Genomic DNA, 20,544 nt, shown 5'->3' with positions numbered 1-20,544 from the left:
TTCAAATACTAACCCGTTACTGCACAATACATGCACTTATATATACACTTATTTACTTAGCTAAATTCATTTATTGGTTTGTTTGCCTAACCTAGTGCATCTGTAATTTCCATGGACAACATTGGGTCAGTTTCTGTATTTCTTTTGATCATTTGCAATCCTGTTGCAGTCTGTACTTCTTCTTCTTTACACACACAGACAAACACATGGTAATGACTGGCCCCAATATCTAGGCTATAACTTTAAGTCAATTCTGAAACAATCTGTGATCAGGGTTTTTTTTTTTTTCATGCAATTTAGATGGTATGTGTTGTATTTACAAATGATCGGAAAAATCTTTTCCTTATGGCCAAAAAGGTCCATTTCTGGACTTCTTAATGTGGGCATGACACAGATGAATGACGCACGCGTACGGTATGCTCACGTCTGGATGATGCATGTTTCTGTGTTTTATGACAGGGTATTTTATTTTGAGCTTGGCATATTCAAGTTCCATTAGTGCAATGATGTTACTAACTAAATTACTCAGACTTTTCAGTACTCGACAGGACATTCGTGTTTTGTGGTGAAATCGTGCGCGTTGTCCTGTTAATAGATAGCTACGACACCATTAAGCGCCTTGTAATTCAGTCTCCAGAAACTCTACATTTTTCCTTTATCTTGATTCAGTCTTAAATAAGTGCAATTTTACGCACTTGCAGTATCAACAGTTTACCAAGCCACTCTAATACAAAGTAAATCCACCCCTTCGATGCAGACCATGGAATGTTCCAGTCGTGTGTCCAGTGCTCCGACTTTCCCAAGACGGAGCTCTGGAGGGGGTGCCGTTATTGACCAGCATCTCGGTGGCCTAACCAGTGGCTTTTCGTATTCCTCTGGCTAGGTGGGCTATCTGTTTTTATACTCCTATCAAAAATGCTTGTTCTTTGTTACACTGTTAAAACTATCCGAATCGGTGCATTTCGTTCGATTACAGCCGTAGTAGCTAGCTAGCTGTCTATGTGGTCAAGGTTAGCTCTTAGCTCGCTGGCGCTGCTACTGTAGCGCAGCAACGCAGAGCTGCTCAGCTCCGCAGATCTTCAAGCCATTCCCTCACGGCAGCGTGCCGACGTGTTGACATATAGATCCGTAGATGGAGAGATGGCGTTTGTTTTGTTGCAGGCAGCCTACATATTTTCCCTGACCTATTTATTTAGTTTATATTTATAGACGCAGATTAGTCCGTAGCGTTAGACGCCTGTACTGTACTGTCTGTACAGCTGGGTTAAACGCTAACGTTGGCTTGTAAGCACGATGAGCACGAGGACACTACTACTTGCTAAGCAAGCTAGCTAACCTTTTAAGCACAAACTGTCATAGGGCTTATTAAAATGTCAGTTGTCTATATTTGGTTCGTTCTTCTTTGTCATATTTAAGATATAGTAACGTGAAAAATATCTACTGACATACTGGTTAATGTAATTGTAATGTTGCCTTTCCCCCCTCAGTGTGCAAAGACATAACTGCCAAAATGTCCAGCAAAAGGGCAAAGGGGAAGACCACCAAAAAGCGTCCCCAGAGGGCCACTTCAAACGTGTTTGCTATGTTCGACCAGTCACAGATTCAAGAATTCAAAGAGGCCTTCAATATGATTGACCAAAACCGGGATGGTTTTATAGATAAGGAGGACCTGCATGACATGCTTGCTTCATTAGGTAAGGCTGTCTTAGCACGCTGGGCCAGATCTGTTGACCTTGATCTCTGTGGACCTTAAGTGGAGAATCAAGATCAAGAAGAACTTTGTCATCCCCAGATCGGTTATACATTGGGATGAAAGTGATGCTCCTCCAGGGCCTTACTGCAACATGCACACATGTCCTGGGTTTAAAGGACAATGCAGTATGAAGTCAGAAAGGCAGATGACATGGGTCACAATTCAGGGCCGTCACTAGAGATGTATGCATAAGGGAGTATGCATAAGCCCTTAATGAAAAGCCTCCAAAATACCAATTTTTATGATTTATCCTGATGATAGGAACAGATGTGGCATTGACCAAAGGTAAGGCTATTTTTTGAACTTAGCAAAAAGAAGAGCTGTTCCTTCATAGTTAGTTTATGTCACAGAAAAGACTCTCCATTAACTTTCAGCAGACACCTTTAACAGATCAACCAATGGTCCTGAGGTCAAGCAGTGCTCTCTCAAGCTAATACAAATACACATACTATAGACTGGTACCACTCTGGTCTTCCTCAGCATCTTTCTCATTCACTCTTTTTCTGGATTTGAGGTTTAGATCAATCAATTCTAACACTGAAATTTGTTCACTGACATTAACTCACTGAACAATAATCTGGTGACAACTTGTGAAAATGTGAAAGTTTTGAAAATATTGAACAAATATGAAAGCAATGAATATAAAAACATTAACAGTGAGTTGTTAGTTAGCTAACAGGTTTAAAGGTAAAATTTTGAAATAAACAAAATGCTAGAACTGGTACAAGGGAAGGAAACAAAAAACAGAAATGAGCTGTATGCTTTTACAGGGCATTGTGAAACAGTCTTATTCACCAGCTTCTTTCTCAGATTTTCTGTTTCACCTTAAATGTTGCAGCAGTTCCACTCTGATGCCTGCATGCCATTTGAAGTAACTGTGGCACAGTCTGAAGAGAATTAGAAAATTCAGACAAGCTGATGAATAAGAAGCAAACTTCAGCCTCATCAAAAATATCCAGGAAAATATCCAAGAGCGGCATCACTAATGCGCAGCAGTCACAGAACTAACGCAGTGCTAGAACAGATATAAGCAACATCGCCTGCCACAGGGTCTAGCACTGTCTCCATATACTTGGAGTTTGGAGACGCCATTTCATAATGTGAAAATGTTTTCTAAAAAAAGAGTGTACATTTACTTAGGGGGGCTGAAGTAAAACGGTTGGCCTAGTGAGGCCCCGGACAAAGACAAAGACAATGAAGTGCAGCACATTCTACTGAGGATTACAAAAATTCTGACAGTTCAAAGAAAGTGGCCAGGATGAAGTGTCAACTAACCCAATAATTCTTTTCAGGTAAGAACCCCACAGATGAATACCTTGAAGCCATGATGAACGAAGCACCTGGTCCCATCAACTTCACAATGTTTCTTACAATGTTTGGAGAAAAACTGAATGGAACCGACCCGGAGGATGTCATCAGAAATGCTTTTGCTTGCTTTGATGAGGAGGGGACGGGTAACTTCTTAATAAAATATTAACTGAACAAATGACCTGTACTTAACTGAGATTGTAGATTTTCTTTGGTCCATGTGTCCTCTGATCTTGCCCAAGCGCTACAGTGATTTAAGACAGCATTGAGATGATGTGGACCTTCTTAATGTTCTTCCAATTATTTCTGTAGGTTTTATACAAGAGGACTACCTCAGGGAGCTCCTGACCACCATGGGGGACAGGTTCACAGATGAAGAAGTGGATGAGCTCTTCAGAGAGGCCCCTATTGACAAAAAAGGCAACTTCAACTACGTGGCGTTTACACGTATCTTAAAGCATGGTGCCAAGGACAAGGATGACTAGGAAGGGACTGAATTGCACTAAAGGTTAATGCAGATGCATACACTGTTCATAATACTGCACATCATGTTTAAGTGTCTCTGGTTCTTACCCTGTGTGGAACAGTTCATACACATTGGCTTCAGAAAGGAGGTACATAAAACTACAAGGCAACACTAAGACAGTTAGCCCCTATCCATGGACCTCTCCATTATTACCTTTGTAGACTTGTATATAAGTACAGTAATTAACTACATATATGTAAACTGTGGTGTTCTCAGGAGCTATACGAAGCTGTGGAAGTTGGGAAGGTTGGAAATAAACTGTGGAATGATGTTATTCACAGTGGTAGTTGTGTAGTTACATTTTTCTGGTAGCTGGTTCATTGGTCCAATCATCCCATTCCAGCTTGCTTTAGTGAGGAGACAAGCAAGGAAGCAAGAAAGCTGGTAAATTGTAAAATGTGACAGAATCAAACTGTTAGCAGTGTTAACATTTGGCATTGCTATGTGTGTCATCGCTTCCTCTCTCACTGAGAGGTGGTGTTTTGCTATTGTCTGTAAACATCAACCGATCACTGTCCAAACCTCCTTCTCCACTGTTATTCTTAATATTTGAGGTCGTTTGCAGCTGACCAGGTGAACCAGGGGCTAAAAGCCAGTCCATCAGCCATAAATAACTGGATTACTTATTTAGACACTGTGCACCGCTTTATCTAAACCACCTCCCACACACTCCGCTCCACTTATCATGTAGGAGCACTCTGTAGACTGTAGTCCATCTGTTTCTATGCAAACGTGTTAGTGTGTGTTGTGCTGGTATGAGTTTATCAGACAGTGTCACTGCTGGACTGAGAATATTCCACCAACCAGAAAAATCCAGCCAACACCTTCCTGTGACCACTGATAAAGTACTAGAGGATGACCAATACAAACTGTGCAGCAACAGATACAGAGCTTCTGTCTCTGACTTTACATCTACAAGGTGGACCACATTGGTAGAAGTGTCTAATAGAGCGAACAGTGAGTGCACACAGTGTTTAAAAACTCCAGCAGCGCTGCTGTGTCTGATCCACTTGTACCAGTGCAACACAAACTAACACACCACCACTATGTCACTGTCACTGTAGTACTGACAGTTACCCACCACCCAAATGATACCTGCTCTGTGGTGGTCCTGTGGGGTTCTGAGCATTGATGAACAGGGTATAAGGAGGCTAATAAAGTATACAGAGAAACAGATGGACTACAGTCTGTGAATATAGAACTACAAAATGCTTCTAAATGGTAATTGGAGCTGATAGAATGAAGAGTGAGCGTAGAAACAAGTAGGTGGTTTTAATGACATTTATTATGACCATTATGACCTATACCTATATGACTATTTGTAGACAATCGCTCATCTAGCATCAAGAGTATTAATTGAGTGTTTGCTGCTCCACTGTTGCAAAAACAGACGCTTCTGGTAAGATTCTGGTAAGAAGTAACATTTGCTGTAAGGATTTGATTGCCTTCATCCACAAATGCATTGATGAGGTCAGAGATTGATGTTGGATGATTAGTTCTGGCACTCCAATTCATCCCAAAAGTATTTGATGTGATGGTGGCCCACAGCCAAAACTTGGGAGGCTTTAACTCCCCCAGCTGACATTTGGCACTGGGCATTAGTGGGCCCATCTGCTGTTGCCCCAGAGCATCTCATTCAGTTGGCAGTGCTATTCTATGGAAATTATTATTATTATTTTATTGTTAATAATTATTATTATGTGTGTGCACAACTTAACACATTTCAGCAATGGGTGCACCTTAATGGTCACTAATTGGAAGTTCTGTCTGGATCTCATTGGACATACAGTGTATAGAGTATATGCACAGACAAATTAAAGGAAAATCTCAACTTGCAGATATTTACAAACAGTTGCACTGCATGATACCATTAAGCAAGTAAAATCAAGTTCTATAAGAGGTATGAAAATGAGGTATGAAAATGCTGTGCAGATCCTGTGCAGATCCTCAATTTTAGAACGAAATGACAAAGGGAAAAAAAAAGCACAGAGATTGTGCAACTGGTCAGTGTTTCAATCAGAACAGTGACTAAAGTGTCCTCTGCATTTAGATGTCTGGGAAAGACATCAGTAAATAGAGTTGGAAACTGTGGTTGGAAGCGCGCATTCAGAGTGGTATATAAGGAAAAACAGAAGAGCAGTAGTTCCTCAGGTGACTAAGACATATCAGACAAGAACATATGGCTGCAGTGCACAGACTCCTAATAACAAATATGTTCTAAAAAGTGACTGAATCTGAGTCATCCTTTACTGTGTTCTTCACAAGAAGGAGCATGCTTGTGTGGAGCACACCAAGAGAACATAACAGGCCTGAAAGCTTGACCTCTACAGTATGGAGGTCTAGTGGATCTAGTGGTTCCATCAGCTTTGTCCTGTGATGGGACATGTCTATCCTAATGCGAGTGGTCTCAACAGAGCACAAGGGCTTATGAAATGGTTTAATGAGAATAAAAATGATCATTTACTTTGGGCTTTGCTTTCATCAACTGAACCACCTATGGAACATTTTGGGCAGATACTGTGTGGTTGACACTCTCAAAACACCTAAGGTAATATGCTATATGTCCAAATGTTGTGCCATTGCTGACACAAATGCGCAAGTGCACACACAGCTTGTCTAGAGGCAATAGAATAGGACACTCTGAAGCAGATCGACATGAACCTATTGGCACCATGTCTAATGCCCGCTGTGGGCTAGATGGGTATAAAGCTCCCCAGCACTGAGCTGTGGAGCAGTGGAACTGTGTTCTCTGGAATGATGATGCTCCATTCAGTACCTTTGAGATGAGTTCTTGTTGCTGAATACAATCAAATCCTCACAGCAATGCTCCAAAATCTACCAAAAAGGCCTTCCCTGGACAGTAGAGACAGTTACTCCCAACAAATTCAGGATAAACATTTAATACTTTTGTCCTATCTTTCAGAAGAATGGTGTTCCTTGCCTCTAGTACGGTTCCAGACACTTGTAGAATTGATAGCAATGTGCATTGGAGCTGTTCTGGCTGCTCCCCCCGCCCACCCCTCCATCCCCAGTCTGGATACACATTCTTCTTTTGACATTTCTAGATGCATAAGAGTGTTTCATTAAATTGCTGAGTCCCACTTTAATAGCATTTAACCAAACATCCTTTTTTCATTTCTCATCATACTCTTGCACTAAGCTATGTACTATGCATCATAAAGCCCCTATAAAATGTGATTAAGTACTGTATAATGGCACTCAATCACTGTGCTCATAGTTTTGAATGCAGTCGTGTGTAAACATTTTATCAGTTACTTTCGTTGTCTGTATGCAAATATGTGGTTAGTTATGTGCATCTGAATTTGAAAGAACATGGTGTCACCATGAACCACTTCCTGTCGTGAGAAGGTGGTAGTTTCTGAGAGCCTGTGTGTGTCTGTGTGGTTTCTGAATCAATCTCATCTCATTGGATGGTACATTACCTCTTCCAAAGTGAACATTTTGTTCTGCAATGCATACTGCTTTTTTGGGGGGGAGGGTGATGGGGGGCTACACACACAACACAATACTCACTGACCACTTCCTTATAGAACCTGTTTGTTGGTGTTATGGTAACATAAACAGTTTTGCACAGTTTGTGATATTTTCTCAATGGTCAGTTTCTGAGCACAGAGCGGGCTGGATAGTTTTCAAGTGGAGGACCTATGAATTACATAGAGAACACTTCTAGAACTACTTGAAAGTATGGGACATTTTATTTTATGTTTGATCTTTTCTCCAGTAAGTTAAATTTAACAAATATGGTAAAAACTTTCACTGACACTTTCAGCTTTAACAAAAAAAATACAACCAAATTATAAATATAACAATTATTTTTGATACTTGGATGTAAATTCTTGCCATTGACTGCATGAAACATAGAACCCATGGACATGGAGTTCCCTCCCTTGACAGGCTGTGCCAGGCCTTTACTGCAACCGTCTTGTTTGTGAGTCTGTCTGCTTTCAGTTTTGTCTTCAGTAAGTAAAAAGCTGCTCAACTCGATTGAGATCAGGTAAGTGACTAATTTCTTTGCCTTGTTTTTTTTTTTTTTTTACAGTATGTTCTGTACTGTGAAGCGCCCCTCCCTTCACTTTAGCAGCATTTGACTGAATCTGGGCAGAATCTGAATAAATTTGTAGCTCTGTTCACTTCAGAATTCATCCTACTAATCTTATTAGCAGTCACATCATCAGAAAACACCAGCAAACCAGTTCTATTGGCAGCCAAACATGCCCGTGCCATAACAGTACCTGCACCATGTTTAACAGTTAAGCTGTTTTCACACCAAACATGGAAAATGGCAGACACGTGGGGTCATATAAAGTTTAAATGTTTAAAAAATCAACCAATAAAAGAGCAGTGGGCATGCCTGGTGGTTCCCCTTCAACATGGGGAAAAGCCTACTTTAATCTGTTTCTGAACTCGAAAAGCTGTGGCAATACTAGTCTGAAAACCTATTGTGGCCTATAAAGAAAAGGTTTAGCAGCACCTGAAAAGCAGGTGTCGGCCCAAGTCTTCCAGCTTCATAGGTACCCGTGTTTAAACTAACTAAAAAGAAGGAGCCTGAAATAAACCTGCAAGCTAATGTAGTCTCCAACTAGCCAATATACTTATGCAGACCTTCCAGCTACAGAGGTGTACAGAGAGATTGTACTTTGGGCCCAATCGGCAAGTACACCACATGCTACGCACAGTGCATACCATGTCTAATCCCAATATTCCTAAAATGGTTACTTAGTCTTAATCTGTTCTTGAGTGTTACCAATGGTTTGCATCTTGAATTAAATCTTGAAATTCTTGATAGCATCTCTTATTTGTAGACTTCAACAACAATACACCTCAAGTTTAGAGAGTGTTCTAAACTTGACAATATGACTAGTTTTTTCACCAAGGAAAGAATTCTGTGTTCATGTACTTTACTTGTCTTTGGTCTTCTGGCTTATGTTGGGATTGCTAAGCTCCCCAGTGTATTCTTTCTTTTAATAAAAATGACCACATTGTTGATTTGGTCTCTCGATGTGTCCTTTTATTACAATGTGCTTCTAGCAAACTGAGAAGATTTTGAGCAGGATTAGCTTTAAGCCCTGCCTCCACTTTTTTCTTGAGTCTTGCCAGCACAAAAGTAAGCTGTTGTTTGCCTCCACAGCCTTTGCTTCATAGTGAGCTAAGTTCACAAGGCCTGGGCCCTTGTGTAGCATCCCAAAAATCCCATATTCTTTGCCCTCCAGTATCAACAACACCATATTCTTCCAAAGTGGCCATCGTGTTTTACTGCCTGCTTTGACTAGGCTGGTCGCACGTGGGCTGGGTTTTAAACTGGACCGTTTTCCAGCTCTGTTTTCATTAGGCTTGATCATCTTTTGAAGAAGGGCATCACAATGTTTGAGGTTCACAGTATGTCAGTTCCATGTACCAAACTCTTTTATTCAACTATGCTACAGTTTGACATTCTAGGGCATGAACAGTGACCACATGCAACTTCAGCACTTGGAATCAACTCCAGACCTTTAATCATCTTCCTTTGTCATGAAATATCAAGTCACTGTCCTAATACTTATAGACTTGACTGTGTATAAACATACAATAGCCCCAAACAATCTGGGGAAACATGGTCATCGATGCATCTGTTGGTTGGTGTGGCGCAACAGATAATACCACTACCTGCTAGTGAGCTACCTCACCACATGGGAGACTGGGGTTCGATTCCCAGTCTGGGTGACTACGCTGCGCTACACCAATAAGAGTTCTTGGGCAAGACTCCTAACACTACATTGGCCCACCTCTGTAATACGAGTAACCCTGTAAGTCGCTCTGGATAAGAGCGTCAGCTAAATGCCATAAATGTAAATGTAAATGTAAATCTGTCCTGTGACGAGAGAAACTATTCACTTAACGCTCAACATGGTGTCTGTTTACAGAATAAGCCCCGCCCTTTGGCAAAAAGAGCCAATCAGCTTGCTGGTTATGGATAAAGTCTCGCCCTTCAACAAAAAGAGCCAATCCGCTTGCGGGTTATGGAGTCTCGCCCTGTAGCTAAACAAGCCAATCAGCTTTCTGGTTACTCTGCGAGCAAAGGAGGGTCATCATGCTAGTGGGGAAACTCCCCAAGTGAAGATTTGAGCAAGCGTATTAATCTCCTTTTTGTGCTTTATTAAATCGAAGGGTTCAAACCATTTTATTTTCTGTTTTTTTTTAAAGATTTTACCAGTGAGGTTTAAAATGTGTTTTTGAAACAGTAATTTGGCCTTCAGTTTTCAGTAGTTTCGTCTCTTTCCATTCAGCCTGTCACTTCAGTGAGCAAGCTTGCTAGCACTAGTCAGTAGCTAGCTAGCTAGGTAGCCATGGGTATAAGAACGTTTTTCAGAAGGAGTCAATCACAAACATCAGCCACAGAGAGTGATTCAGCTTCAGCTGCATCAGCATAAGCATTAGCATCGACCGGTGTCAGCTAGCTACGTGGTTAGCATAATTAAATGTTAGCTGCAAATATGGTAAAAACTTTCACTGACACTTTCAGCTTTAACAAAAAAAATACAACCAAATTATAAATATAACAATTATTTTTGATACTTGGATGTAAATTCTTGCCATTGGCTGCATGAAACATAGAACCCATGGACATGGAGTTCCCTCCCTTGAAAGGCTGTGCCAGGCCTTTACATTTACATTTACATTTATGGCATTTAGCAGACGCTCTTATCCAGAGCGACTTACAAAGTGCTTTACTATTTACCCAAGAAAAACCTTAGCTAGTTAGAATAGACTAATAATACAAAAGATACCTCTAAGCTTAGACATTGCTAAACACAATACAATGAGGTGACCATAGAACTATTTGTCCAAGTACTCTCTGAAGAGGTGGGTCTTCAGTCTGCGTTTGAAGACAGCGAGTGACTCGGCCGTTCGGACACCCAGGGGCAGCTCGTTCCACCACTCTGGTGCCAGGACAGAAAAAAGCCTGGACGCTCGTCTTCCGCGGATTTTGAGGGATGGCGGGTCGAGCCGTACTTGAAGCTCGAAGGGCTCTTGGTGCGGATCGGCTTCAGATGCCATCAGATACGGAGGGGCTGGACCGTTCTTGGCTTTGTAGGCCAGCGTCAGGGTTTTAAATCTGATGCGGGCAGCTACAGGAAGCCAGTGGAGAGAACGCAGCAGTGGAGTGACATGGCTAAATTTTGGGACATTGAAGACGACCCGTGCCGCTGCATTCTGGATGAGTTGCAGGGGCCTGATGGTGCGCAGAGGGAGACCAGCCAGAAGAGAGTTGCAGTAGTCAAGTCTGGAAGTGACAAGAGACTGAACGAGCACCTGGGTGGCCTCTCTAGAGAGGAAGGGTCGAATTCTCCGGATGTTGTACAGAAGAAATCTGCAGGACCGAGTTACGTTTGCAACATGACTTGAGAACGATAACTGATCATCCATCACTACACCAAGGCTTCGGGCTTCAGTAGAGGGAGTGACCAGTGAGTTCTCAAAGGTGATGGCAAGATCGTTTCTTGGTCCAGCAGTTCCCGGGATGTACAGCAGCTCCGTCTTGCTGGGGTTGAGTTTGAGGTGGTGAGCCGCCATCCAAGACGAGACGTCGGTGAGGCATGCTGAGATACGGGCAGAAACCTGTGTGTCAGACGGTGGGAAAGAGAGCATGAGTTGAGTGTCATCGGCGTAACAGTGGTAAGAGAATCCATGGGAGGATATCACTTTACCAAGAGAGTGAGTGTACAGTGAGAAAAGAAGAGGACCAAGAACCGAGCCTTGTGGAACGCCAGTGGAGAGACTACAAGGAGCGGACGTATCGCCCTGCCACGTTACCTGGTATGAGCGTCCCTGCAGGTATGATGCAAACCATTGCCATGCAGAGCCGGTAATTCCAAGACCGGCAAGGATAGACAGGAGGATCTTGTGGTCCACTGTGTCAAAAGCTGCAGAGAGGTCAAGAAGGATCAGAACCGAGGACAGTCTGGCAGCTTTAGCTACATGGAGCTTCTCTGTTACTGCAATGAGAGCAGTTTCAGTAGAGTGTGCAGCTTTGAAGCCAGACTGGTTAGGGTCCTGAAGATTGTTCAGAGTGAGAAAGAGAGACAGTTGGTTGTAGACGGAACGTTCGAGAATCTTTGAGAGGAAAGAGAGAAGAGAGATGGGTCTGTAGTTGCCGATGTCCAAGCTGTCCAGAGTTGGTTTCTTTAGGATGGGCACGACTCTGGCAGACTTGAAGGCCGATGGTACCTGACCTGACGACAAAGAGCTGTTTATGATAGAGGAGATGAAGGGAAGGAGGTTTGGAGTGATTGTTTGGAACAGAGGGGATGGAACAGGGTCTAGTGGACAGGTGGTAGGATTATTGGAGGTGAGAAGATGTAGGAGGTCATCTGTGGAAAGAGGAGAGAAGCAGGTCAGAGAAGGAGGAGGGAGGAGGAGGGCAGTGCCTAGAGAGCGGGGTAGAGACGGGGGGGGGAGATCGGCGGATCTTGTCAACCTTTTCTTCAAAGAAGGAGACAAAATCATCTGCAGACAGGGTAGTGGGAGGTGGGGGAGTAGGAGGGTTGAGGAGAGAGGAGAAAATGGTGAATAGTTTGCATGGGTCAGATGCAGAGGATTCCAATTTCCCCCTGTAGTAAGATGCTTTAGCGGCAGCAACTTCCGTTCTAAACCTGGAGAGAAGAGACTGATAGGAGTGGAGGTCGGAGTCGTGTTGTGACTTCCGCCACTTCCTTTCAGCCAGTCTTAGCTCTCTACGGTTGTTGCGGAGAACATCTGACGGGGAAGGTGGGGAAGAATTTGCTGACCTAGGGGAGAAAGGGCAGAGAAGGTCGACAGAGGTTGAGATAGAAGAGAGGAGAGTGTCTGTAGCAGTTTCAAGTGGGAGAGAGGAGAAAGATTCAAGATGGGAAAGAGTGGTCAGGACAGTAGAGGCAAGAGCTGAGGGGGAAACAGAGCGAAGATTGCGGTGAAGAGTGGAAGAACTTGCAGAAGTGGTAGTTGAAGGAGCAGAGAGGGGGAGTGAGAAGGAGAGAAAGTGGTGATTAGAGAAGTCCAAAGGAGTCACAGCCACATCCAGAGCAGGGACAGGTCTGCTGAAGACCTTTACTGCAACCGTCTTCAGTTTCTGCTTGTTTGTGAGTCTGTCTGCTTTAAGTTTTGTCTTCAGTAAGTAAAAAGCTGCTCAACTCGATTGAGATCATTTTTTTCATCAGCATAAGCATTAGCATCGACCTGTGTCAGCTAGCTACGTGGTTAGCATAATTAAATGTTAACTGCGATTAGCTCACTGGCTAATGTCAGAACCCTTGAAATAGCGTCCTGGGGAACGTTAGCTAGTTGAGTTTTACTGACTACAGTAGATGCTGCGTTTGTGTACCTTTAGATGTTATAACAAGATAAATGTAACGCCAAGAAACAGGCAGTAGCATTTCACAAATCCTAAGCTATTTACGATAAGTTACTGTGCTGCTACGGAGTTAAGCAAACTTGGAACATTTTATTAACGTTATGTATTAGCTATATTTGGTTTATTTGCCCTGCTGGTACACTGAAAATGTTATTATGTGTGTGAATATAAATATTTAATTGTACTTATATGTAATTAAAAGCGGAATTGTGAAGCCTAGTTCTTCTGGGGCAAGCATGGTCCTGGACATTAGGGCTAAACCCCTGATGTTTAAAATGTCTGGCTCCGCCCCTGGTGTAAAGCTTTGTTTTATATATATGCAGTCTTTGGTGTACTGTATATACCCTACACCGAAAACAAGCCACATAACACGCTTACAAAATAGCTTTCACATCCTAAAAGGAGGCGAGCATTGTCAGGAAGTTGCCTGTTTGAGATCAGTATTAATAAAGGGGGTGGGGAGGGGGTGTGTGAGTCAGACCTAAAGCCGCCATTATCATTTTGAATGTGCAGGTACTCTACGTATTTCTCTCTGTGTACTCATGTGACAGCCTGGTCTCGCCGCAAGAGCATCAGTGACTCAGGTAACCAATGCACGTCACACTCGTAACGGTTCTACTGCCACAGATTGTGGTTTAAACTACTCTCTGTGGCATAGGGCCAGCACTTTGCACGAAACACGCTCTCAAGTAAACAAGCCAGCTTTGTATGTCACTAAGGAATGTACTTCTCCTTACGAACAAGGGTAGACTTACAGTTGTCTGATTCCTCTTGTTTCTGTTTAGCATATTTGACTGAGGTTCATTGTGGGGGGAGGAGACGGGGAATAAAAGAGATTCGTTTTACTTTGAATTTAATTTCAATTTAAGTTTGTTGATACAAAAAAGCAGCATGTATATATGAACACTGGCTCAGTTTAGCATTACACATATATTTCACTGAATACAAATACAATCATATCAAGGATATAAAGAAATGATACTGAAAGGTGTGACAGACAAAACATAAGGCCTTTGCGGTCCTGAAGCCCTTAAAGAAAAATATTCAAAGTAACGTCTCACTGAGAACACAAAAGCATTTTTTACTTCATATCGATGTACCATGACTGAACATTTTACTGTATAACGTCTTAAATTGAAAAATAAAAAATAATGCTAACGTCGATACAGAAAATGGGCCTCATTCACCAACCGTTGTTAAGACGAGATTTCTTCTTAAAAGATTTCGATGAATCTGGTATTCTTATTAGGGGTTTGTTTAATTTATGAGGACAATGGGATACATTATTAAAATAGAATAGCTGTGAACAATTCTGTGCTTTAAAAGCACAACATCAATCTGACTTGGCTTTTCGTTTGTCCTTTTCTAAAGAACAAATGTAAGGAAGGTGTTGGTGAATGAGGCCTAATATCTTTACATTCATAAACAGCAGAGGATTTGCCACACAGTCCATGTGTATTTGTTGAACCCTTCAAGTCTCCACAACATACTGGTTTTGACCAATTCATCCCGTTTGAAAGACATAGATAGTCTTATTTGGTCAACTACCTCTTGGAGGTTGCTGATTCAAATCTCTCAGTCAACTTTCTCAAGTTTTCCAGCAGACGGAGCTGGGAGTCCCAAAGTTCAGACTACACCCACCAAGCAGAGAAGTGAATGCTGAGAACTCCTGAAGCACTGGAGCTGTCCTGTAGCCAACCTTACAGCGAGAGAGCCACTGTGCTCTCTGCATCCGACATGACAGATGAACGCAGTGGGCCTCCATGCTTGATGGACTTTCCACTGCATCGCAAGCAGTGCCTCTGGAACAGTTTCTTCAAATCCTTTCTGAAGCGTACGCCGACAAAGACGTACAGGAACGGGTTGAGACAGCTGTGCATGTAGGCCAGACTCTGCATGATCTGGAGGACAATGTCAAATGTTTGGACTTGGCTACAGTCTGTGATGGTTGTGTTGGCGGCCTGTGCTGCCTTCACTGCAAGCATGCCGTTGTAGGGCAGCTGAGACAGGACGAAGACACCCACCACAGCCAGGATGACTCGCAAGGCCTTGTGCTTCTCGAAGTTCCTTGCCTTGAGCAAGGTGTAAATGATATTAGTGTAGCAGTAGATCATCACCAGCAGAGGGATGCAGAAGCCCATGCTGATCTGGAGGGCCAGGACCAGGATCTTGGTGCGGTTGTTCTCGTTGTTCCAGTAGATCATAGTGCAGAAGGTGTTGCTATCCAAGACTTTGGTGTTGGCAAAGAGGATCTCGGGAATGCTCAGCATCAGTGCCAGTAACCACACGATGAGGCAGATAAACTTGCTGTAGGCCAGGCGCTGCTCCTTAGAGTTCTGCGCCTTGGTGGTCTGCACAATCACAATGTAGCGGTCCACACTGATGCAGGTGAGCAGTAGCATACTGCTGAAAAAGTTGATCTTGTAGACTGCCGACACGCCCTTACACAAAGGCCAGCCGAAAGTCCAGCCGCTTATGGCATCAGCTGCCCAGAATGGCAGCGTGCAGAGGAAAAGCAGGTCCGCCACAGCCAGGTTCAGCAGGTACACGTCCGTCATGGTCTTCAGGCGGTTCTTAAGGTTTGTGTAGATCCAGATGACCAGAATGTTGCCCACAGAGCCTAGGATGACGATGAGCCAGTAAAGAGGAGGCTCGTAGTACTTGCGAAAGTTACGCACTATGCTCATGTCACAAACTGAGCCGGAGTCATCGAGGTCATAATCTTCAGTGGTGGAACCACCTTCATAGTCATCCTATAGAGATGAAAAAAAGGAGCAAAAGCTCAGAAAAGCTTGCATGGCCAAAAACATAACAGATTTGCTGTATATTTTGTTTGTTTGTTTGTTTGTTTTTGTTTTGCACAAATGAATATATAGAGCTGGTTGCGTGTAGACATACACCGCACTGGCTTTTTCCAATTCTACTTACAGGTGTGACTGCTGCTAACACCAGCATACTGTAGTCTTCAGTTGTATTTTCCATTATTTCCTCTAAAATCTGAAAACAGGAAAGCATTTGTCACATTAGATTTGCAATCATAAATACACACACTTTGAAGAAATATTTAAAAAAATCAGCTGCAATTTACACAATTAAAGTCAACTTGAATCTCTATAACTTACCTGTTTATCTGCGAGAGTGAAAGCGTGGATACTGATACGCCTGAGCTTCTGTGTCTTTGTCTTGCACTGTCTGTTTTGCAGAAGCTTTTAAGCTCAGTGTTAACCACAATGACGTATGTTCTGTTTTGCAATATATTTTTCTCTAGTGCCCCCCAACGTCAAAGCCTGCACCTTCAGAAAGGATCAAGAACTGTTTGATTAACACACAACAATAGCAACATACAGCTCTGTTAAATAGGTTTACCCTTCGTTGAGATTAAACACTTTAGTAAGAGTTTATAAGCCGTTGAAGAGAACTGGAGCAGTGTGACTAATACAAGTATCATTTTTATTCATCTCTCTTTCTGATGCAAGACTGCATCAGAATGCACGTTAAACCCTTGGCACATGTTGAAAAACTACAGGCATGTTAGCTGCAATTGGGGGGAACTGGTTCAAGACTGTGAGTCATTTGTTTTGGGGCAAGACACGCTACTAGTAACACCTAGTTTCTGATACAACATCAGGTGTGTGCCTAGCTGTCAGGGAATAAAAACATACTTCCAGGAACAGAGCCAGCACCTGTTCCCCTGATTTGTAGCTGTGTAGGTAGGTATATGGTTACTGTGCCTGTACATACATGCAAAAGGCTTTGTGTTTGCAGGATTGAAATCTGACAATTTAGTGACATTAGTTTAATAAGCCTGCCCCTAGCAGACAATTCCTTGGGGCTACATTGGACTGTTGGCAGCTGGACAGCAGACACATTCACATGCCTCAGCTCCTCAATTAGCCCTAATCAGCCATAATGAGCCCATTCTCATGCAAGGAAACTATATTAAAGCTGTTTCGGGCTTGTGTGTAGTATATCACCGTGAATCTGCCAATAACAGTAAAGTAAAACAAAATTGCCCTGACTTTTGGTTATCTCACTTCTCAGGTTATCGGTTTGGTTAGAGAGTAAAGCGTGACCAAACATTTGACCTCTAGAAAGCTCATTTTTTAGTTTCTCCCAAACCACAGGGTCACTAGGGAATTTAGCAGTGACCTTAGACGTGACGCTGAGCCTAAAGGGAACTAGTAAGAAGAAGGAACATATAATTGTCTCATCACCTTCTCCTTTTCCTGTTGTTTTTAAAGTCTGTTTATCTCTGTGGTCAGTAACGCACACACGCATGTGACATAGGTCACACACTCTGTGCTGCAAAAGTAGTGGACTGGTCACAGGAGAGGTACGTTCATGGCACACTGACCTAGCACCTCTCAACAAACTGACTTTTCACTGTTCCAGAATTAGAACTAGTCAAAATGATATAAATGGTGGGATCGGTTCTAGAGCATGGTGAATGGTTGATGGAGGGAGAACATTGTAAAGCAGTGTTAACTGAAGATAACGTTCTAGACAGTGGCAGAGCAACACTTCATTACATCCTGGTGGTACAAAACAGGTTTTGTATACTAACCTGCCAAACCCACACAATTAAGATTGTAAATACCTTATAGTTTTACTGTGTGGTACACAGTTGGGGAAAGCACAGCCAGAGTTGTTGGTGAGAGAATATTTTAGAGCACTGTTAATGGATGAAGTTAATGGAAGAGAAGATTCTCTGGAGAGAATCTTGCAGAAAACAGCATTATAGAAGATGGTTAATAAAGCCAGAACATTTCTAGAGCAGTGTTAATGGGAGAGGAACGGTACAGAACATTGTAGGTGGAGGTAGGAAAGAAAGGTCTTGTGAGCAGCTGAGGCTGTTTGGAAGATGTGACTAAATCTTCAGTGTCATAAATGCAAAAGCATTTGGAGTGTAGATCCTCTTTGAATGTTCTCATGCATTACGACATCCTGTTTTTCTTCCTTCACACTACAACGTCTAACTTCACACAGAACCCTGTCTTATTTTGCTCTGTTGTTTTACGCCATTTCCTGAGCTTATAGCTTCAGTTCCTCTTCAAAGAGGGGCCAGACTATTGCACCTATCAGTCTGTGATCAAGCTCGGTCGAGACGAACTGTTTACATGTATTTGCTAATAAGCAAGGACGTTGTTGCCAAACCACTTGGTATAATTCGGGTAGCATGTATGTCTGCGGTCTGCCCACTACTCAACTTCCCTTTCACTGGCCCCCTTAGGGAAGGTAACACAGCCGTGGCTTCATTTAGATTTTATTTGAAGTTCTAAATCTCCTCTGTAATTGATCCAGGATTGAGAAATCCTAAACAAAAGCATGTCAACAGAACAAAAACTGTTTTTCAGTTTTCTTCATTTTTTGCATGACTAGATCTTGTGACCCTCAGTGCCACATAGCAGCAAAAACAACATTGTCAGCAGTGAACGCTACACGGCACACAGTCCAGGGTCAAATGTTGAGGACCTCTTACTGTCACCTAGCAGCATGAAGGCTGCTGTGATGCCATCTCTTATCAGGAAACAGTAACCAGAAAAGGTCTGAAATGCTCTGTAAAATCACAAACCTGATTTAGGGGACATTCCAAACAATGGCTTGGTTTGCGTGAGAAGCATGCATCAGTAACAACTGTAGTTCTAAGGGGGCAGTGATGTAAAAGTAGCATGATTGTCCCTAACAGTTGAACAAAACCTCACTGGAACAGCCTGCGGTGGACACTTGCACGACACAGTCATACCATCAAAAACTATATTGAGGAACAGTGCCACCACGCAACCGCTTACTTACCTTCTTTTGCCCGCCCACACATTTGACCAGGACCAAAACACATGAGCGCTCACGAGCACCGATCTGTTTTCAGTCATATGAAAAATATAACTGAGCATGTATGGAAATATATTTGAACATTGAAGGCTAAAAGGATTACTGTGATTACTGGATCCTACATTTGAAAGCAGTGTTCAAGAAGTTCAGTGTTGAGGGAGCCAAAACATCCTCATGTCACATGCTGTTTTGGACAGTGGCATGTGCCTGGTGAGATCATGATATTTTAGTGAAAGAGAAAAAAACATTGAAAAAGAAAAGGCATAACTTTGACAGAAGTGTCAGTAGCTTCCTCTGTGGTCTAACGGGCAGCAGGGAAAAAAAGATGAAAAAAAACCCTGCAAGAAGTCACACCTAGCAGACCAGCTTCACTACCATAAAAAGAAACAAGATAAACATCCTGAGAGAGAGAGAGATGTTTAGAGATAAGGCTAACACTACAGTGTGGCTAGTGCATAGATATGTTGGTCTAGTTCATTTAACCCTCTATGTGAAGATACAATTCTGATAAAGGAGCCTACAAAACGTTTAACCCTGTCATCTTAGCCATCATTCATTATTCAGCAACTGCAATATACATGATTCAGTAATTGTAATTAAACTAATGGAAGATCCACATCCAATGTATTGGCACAGAGACTATAAGGGGATAATGTCTGTCTGAGAGGGTTTTTTCTGCTCTCTAAAAATGTACTGCCCTGACAGGTGCCAGACGCATGATGTACCTTGTGGGGAAAAAAAAGTGTGTTGTCTTTTTCACAGATGAAACATAATTAGCTATGGTCAGGGGTGTTGTATGAGGAGGGGGGGGGGTGGTTTGTGACGATTCCGAGGGCCCTAAAAGTATGTGTTGATGTGTGAGTATTTTGGCAGAATTGTTAGAGTTGTGGGGCCCAGTGTATTATCTTTTCATGGGGCCCAAAATCCCTTGCAGTGTCCCTGGCTATGTTGCATTTGCATCAGGCCTGCACAGTATAGACAAATGATTACTACAATTTCTAATGCAATAAAATGATATGCTAACTACTAGGACAATGGCCTAATATCACAAGCAATATCAAATACTGAGATAGGCCAGTGTACTGTTTGCAATCTTAAATCCAGGTACTCTAATTGATGGAGGGAGATATTCTTGTGTGGGTGGAGAATCAAACCCCAGTCTGCCACATTGTTATCCACTACCCTACACCATATTGTACCTGTCATGCAAAAACCTTTTCTCCAAAATGGCAGCTTTACAAGAAAAGGAATAAGCCTTCTTAACTTTCAATGGTAGTCATATTTCAAATCATTTTGGGGCATTTCTGTTGGTCCATTCATCATTCGACAGTTTGACACTATGTAAAGAACAACGGTCAGTTTATATCTAGAAGAAAATCAACAAAAATGAAGATTTTTGTGAGTGTGACAGCAACAATATTGATATACAGGATATTAAAACTGTCAGTGTGTTTGAGCAGAGAAATTGCCAATCTGTCCAATATGTGCCGTCCCTGTCCCTGCAGGATCGAAACTGGAAAATGTTGTTTTACAGTATTGTGCGAGTTAGGACCACGCCATCAGGATAAAATGACATTAGCTGGGGCTGTAAGAGAAATGGGAATACAGAGAGAACATTCAGGGGGCTTCTGTTTGGGCTAGATAGCTTTAAGGTAAGTGTAGGTGTATATTTACTTCAAAATGTTAGTGTAGACCCAAGTAGATAAAAAGCACAGGAGGTGGGTTTTATTGGGAATGCAG

The 20,544-nt window shown here is 42.4% G+C and overlaps 2 protein-coding genes across 2 annotated transcripts; one reads left to right on the top strand and one right to left on the bottom strand.

The window, feature by feature from the left end:
* The first annotated feature begins 774 nt into the window (after positions 1-774).
* LOC140562498 (myosin regulatory light chain 2, smooth muscle minor isoform) lies at positions 775-8,592 on the top strand. Its single transcript, XM_072688202.1, has 4 exons — positions 775-883; positions 1,488-1,694; positions 3,046-3,207; positions 3,374-8,592. The coding sequence occupies exons 2-4, from the start codon at positions 1,511-1,513 to the stop codon at positions 3,544-3,546; spliced, it is 519 nt and encodes a 172-aa protein (XP_072544303.1). The 5' UTR covers positions 775-883; positions 1,488-1,510; the 3' UTR covers positions 3,547-8,592.
* A 5,219-nt stretch (positions 8,593-13,811) lies between these two features.
* Positions 13,812-16,144, bottom strand: ccr9a (chemokine (C-C motif) receptor 9a). Its single transcript, XM_072686935.1, has 3 exons — positions 16,098-16,144; positions 15,904-15,972; positions 13,812-15,728 (listed from the first exon to the last, which is right to left on the bottom strand). The coding sequence occupies exons 2-3, from the start codon at positions 15,955-15,957 to the stop codon at positions 14,676-14,678; spliced, it is 1,107 nt and encodes a 368-aa protein (XP_072543036.1). The 5' UTR covers positions 15,958-15,972; positions 16,098-16,144; the 3' UTR covers positions 13,812-14,675.
* Positions 16,145-20,544: the final 4,400 nt, after the last annotated feature.

Source organism: Salminus brasiliensis, chromosome 9 (genome assembly GCF_030463535.1).
Source record: "Salminus brasiliensis chromosome 9, fSalBra1.hap2, whole genome shotgun sequence".
Classification (NCBI taxonomy): domain Eukaryota; kingdom Metazoa; phylum Chordata; class Actinopteri; order Characiformes; family Bryconidae; genus Salminus; species Salminus brasiliensis.
This window is presented reverse-complemented; position numbering and strand designations above follow the sequence as displayed.

Excerpts from the sequence above, each read along its gene's own strand:
- ccr9a (XM_072686935.1), bottom strand. The coding sequence starts at position 15,957 with ATGGAAAATACAACTGAAGACTACAGTATGCTGGTGTTAGCAGCAGTC. Across the intron at positions 15,729-15,903 it reads TGTTAGCAGCAGTCACACCT|GATGACTATGAAGGTGGTTC; the intron begins GTAAGTAGAATT and ends TCATCTCTATAG.
- LOC140562498 (XM_072688202.1), top strand. The coding sequence starts at position 1,511 with ATGTCCAGCAAAAGGGCAAAGGGGAAGACCACCAAAAAGCGTCCCCAG. Across the intron at positions 1,695-3,045 it reads TGACATGCTTGCTTCATTAG|GTAAGAACCCCACAGATGAA; the intron begins GTAAGGCTGTCT and ends AATTCTTTTCAG. Across the intron at positions 3,208-3,373 it reads CTTTGATGAGGAGGGGACGG|GTTTTATACAAGAGGACTAC; the intron begins GTAACTTCTTAA and ends TTATTTCTGTAG.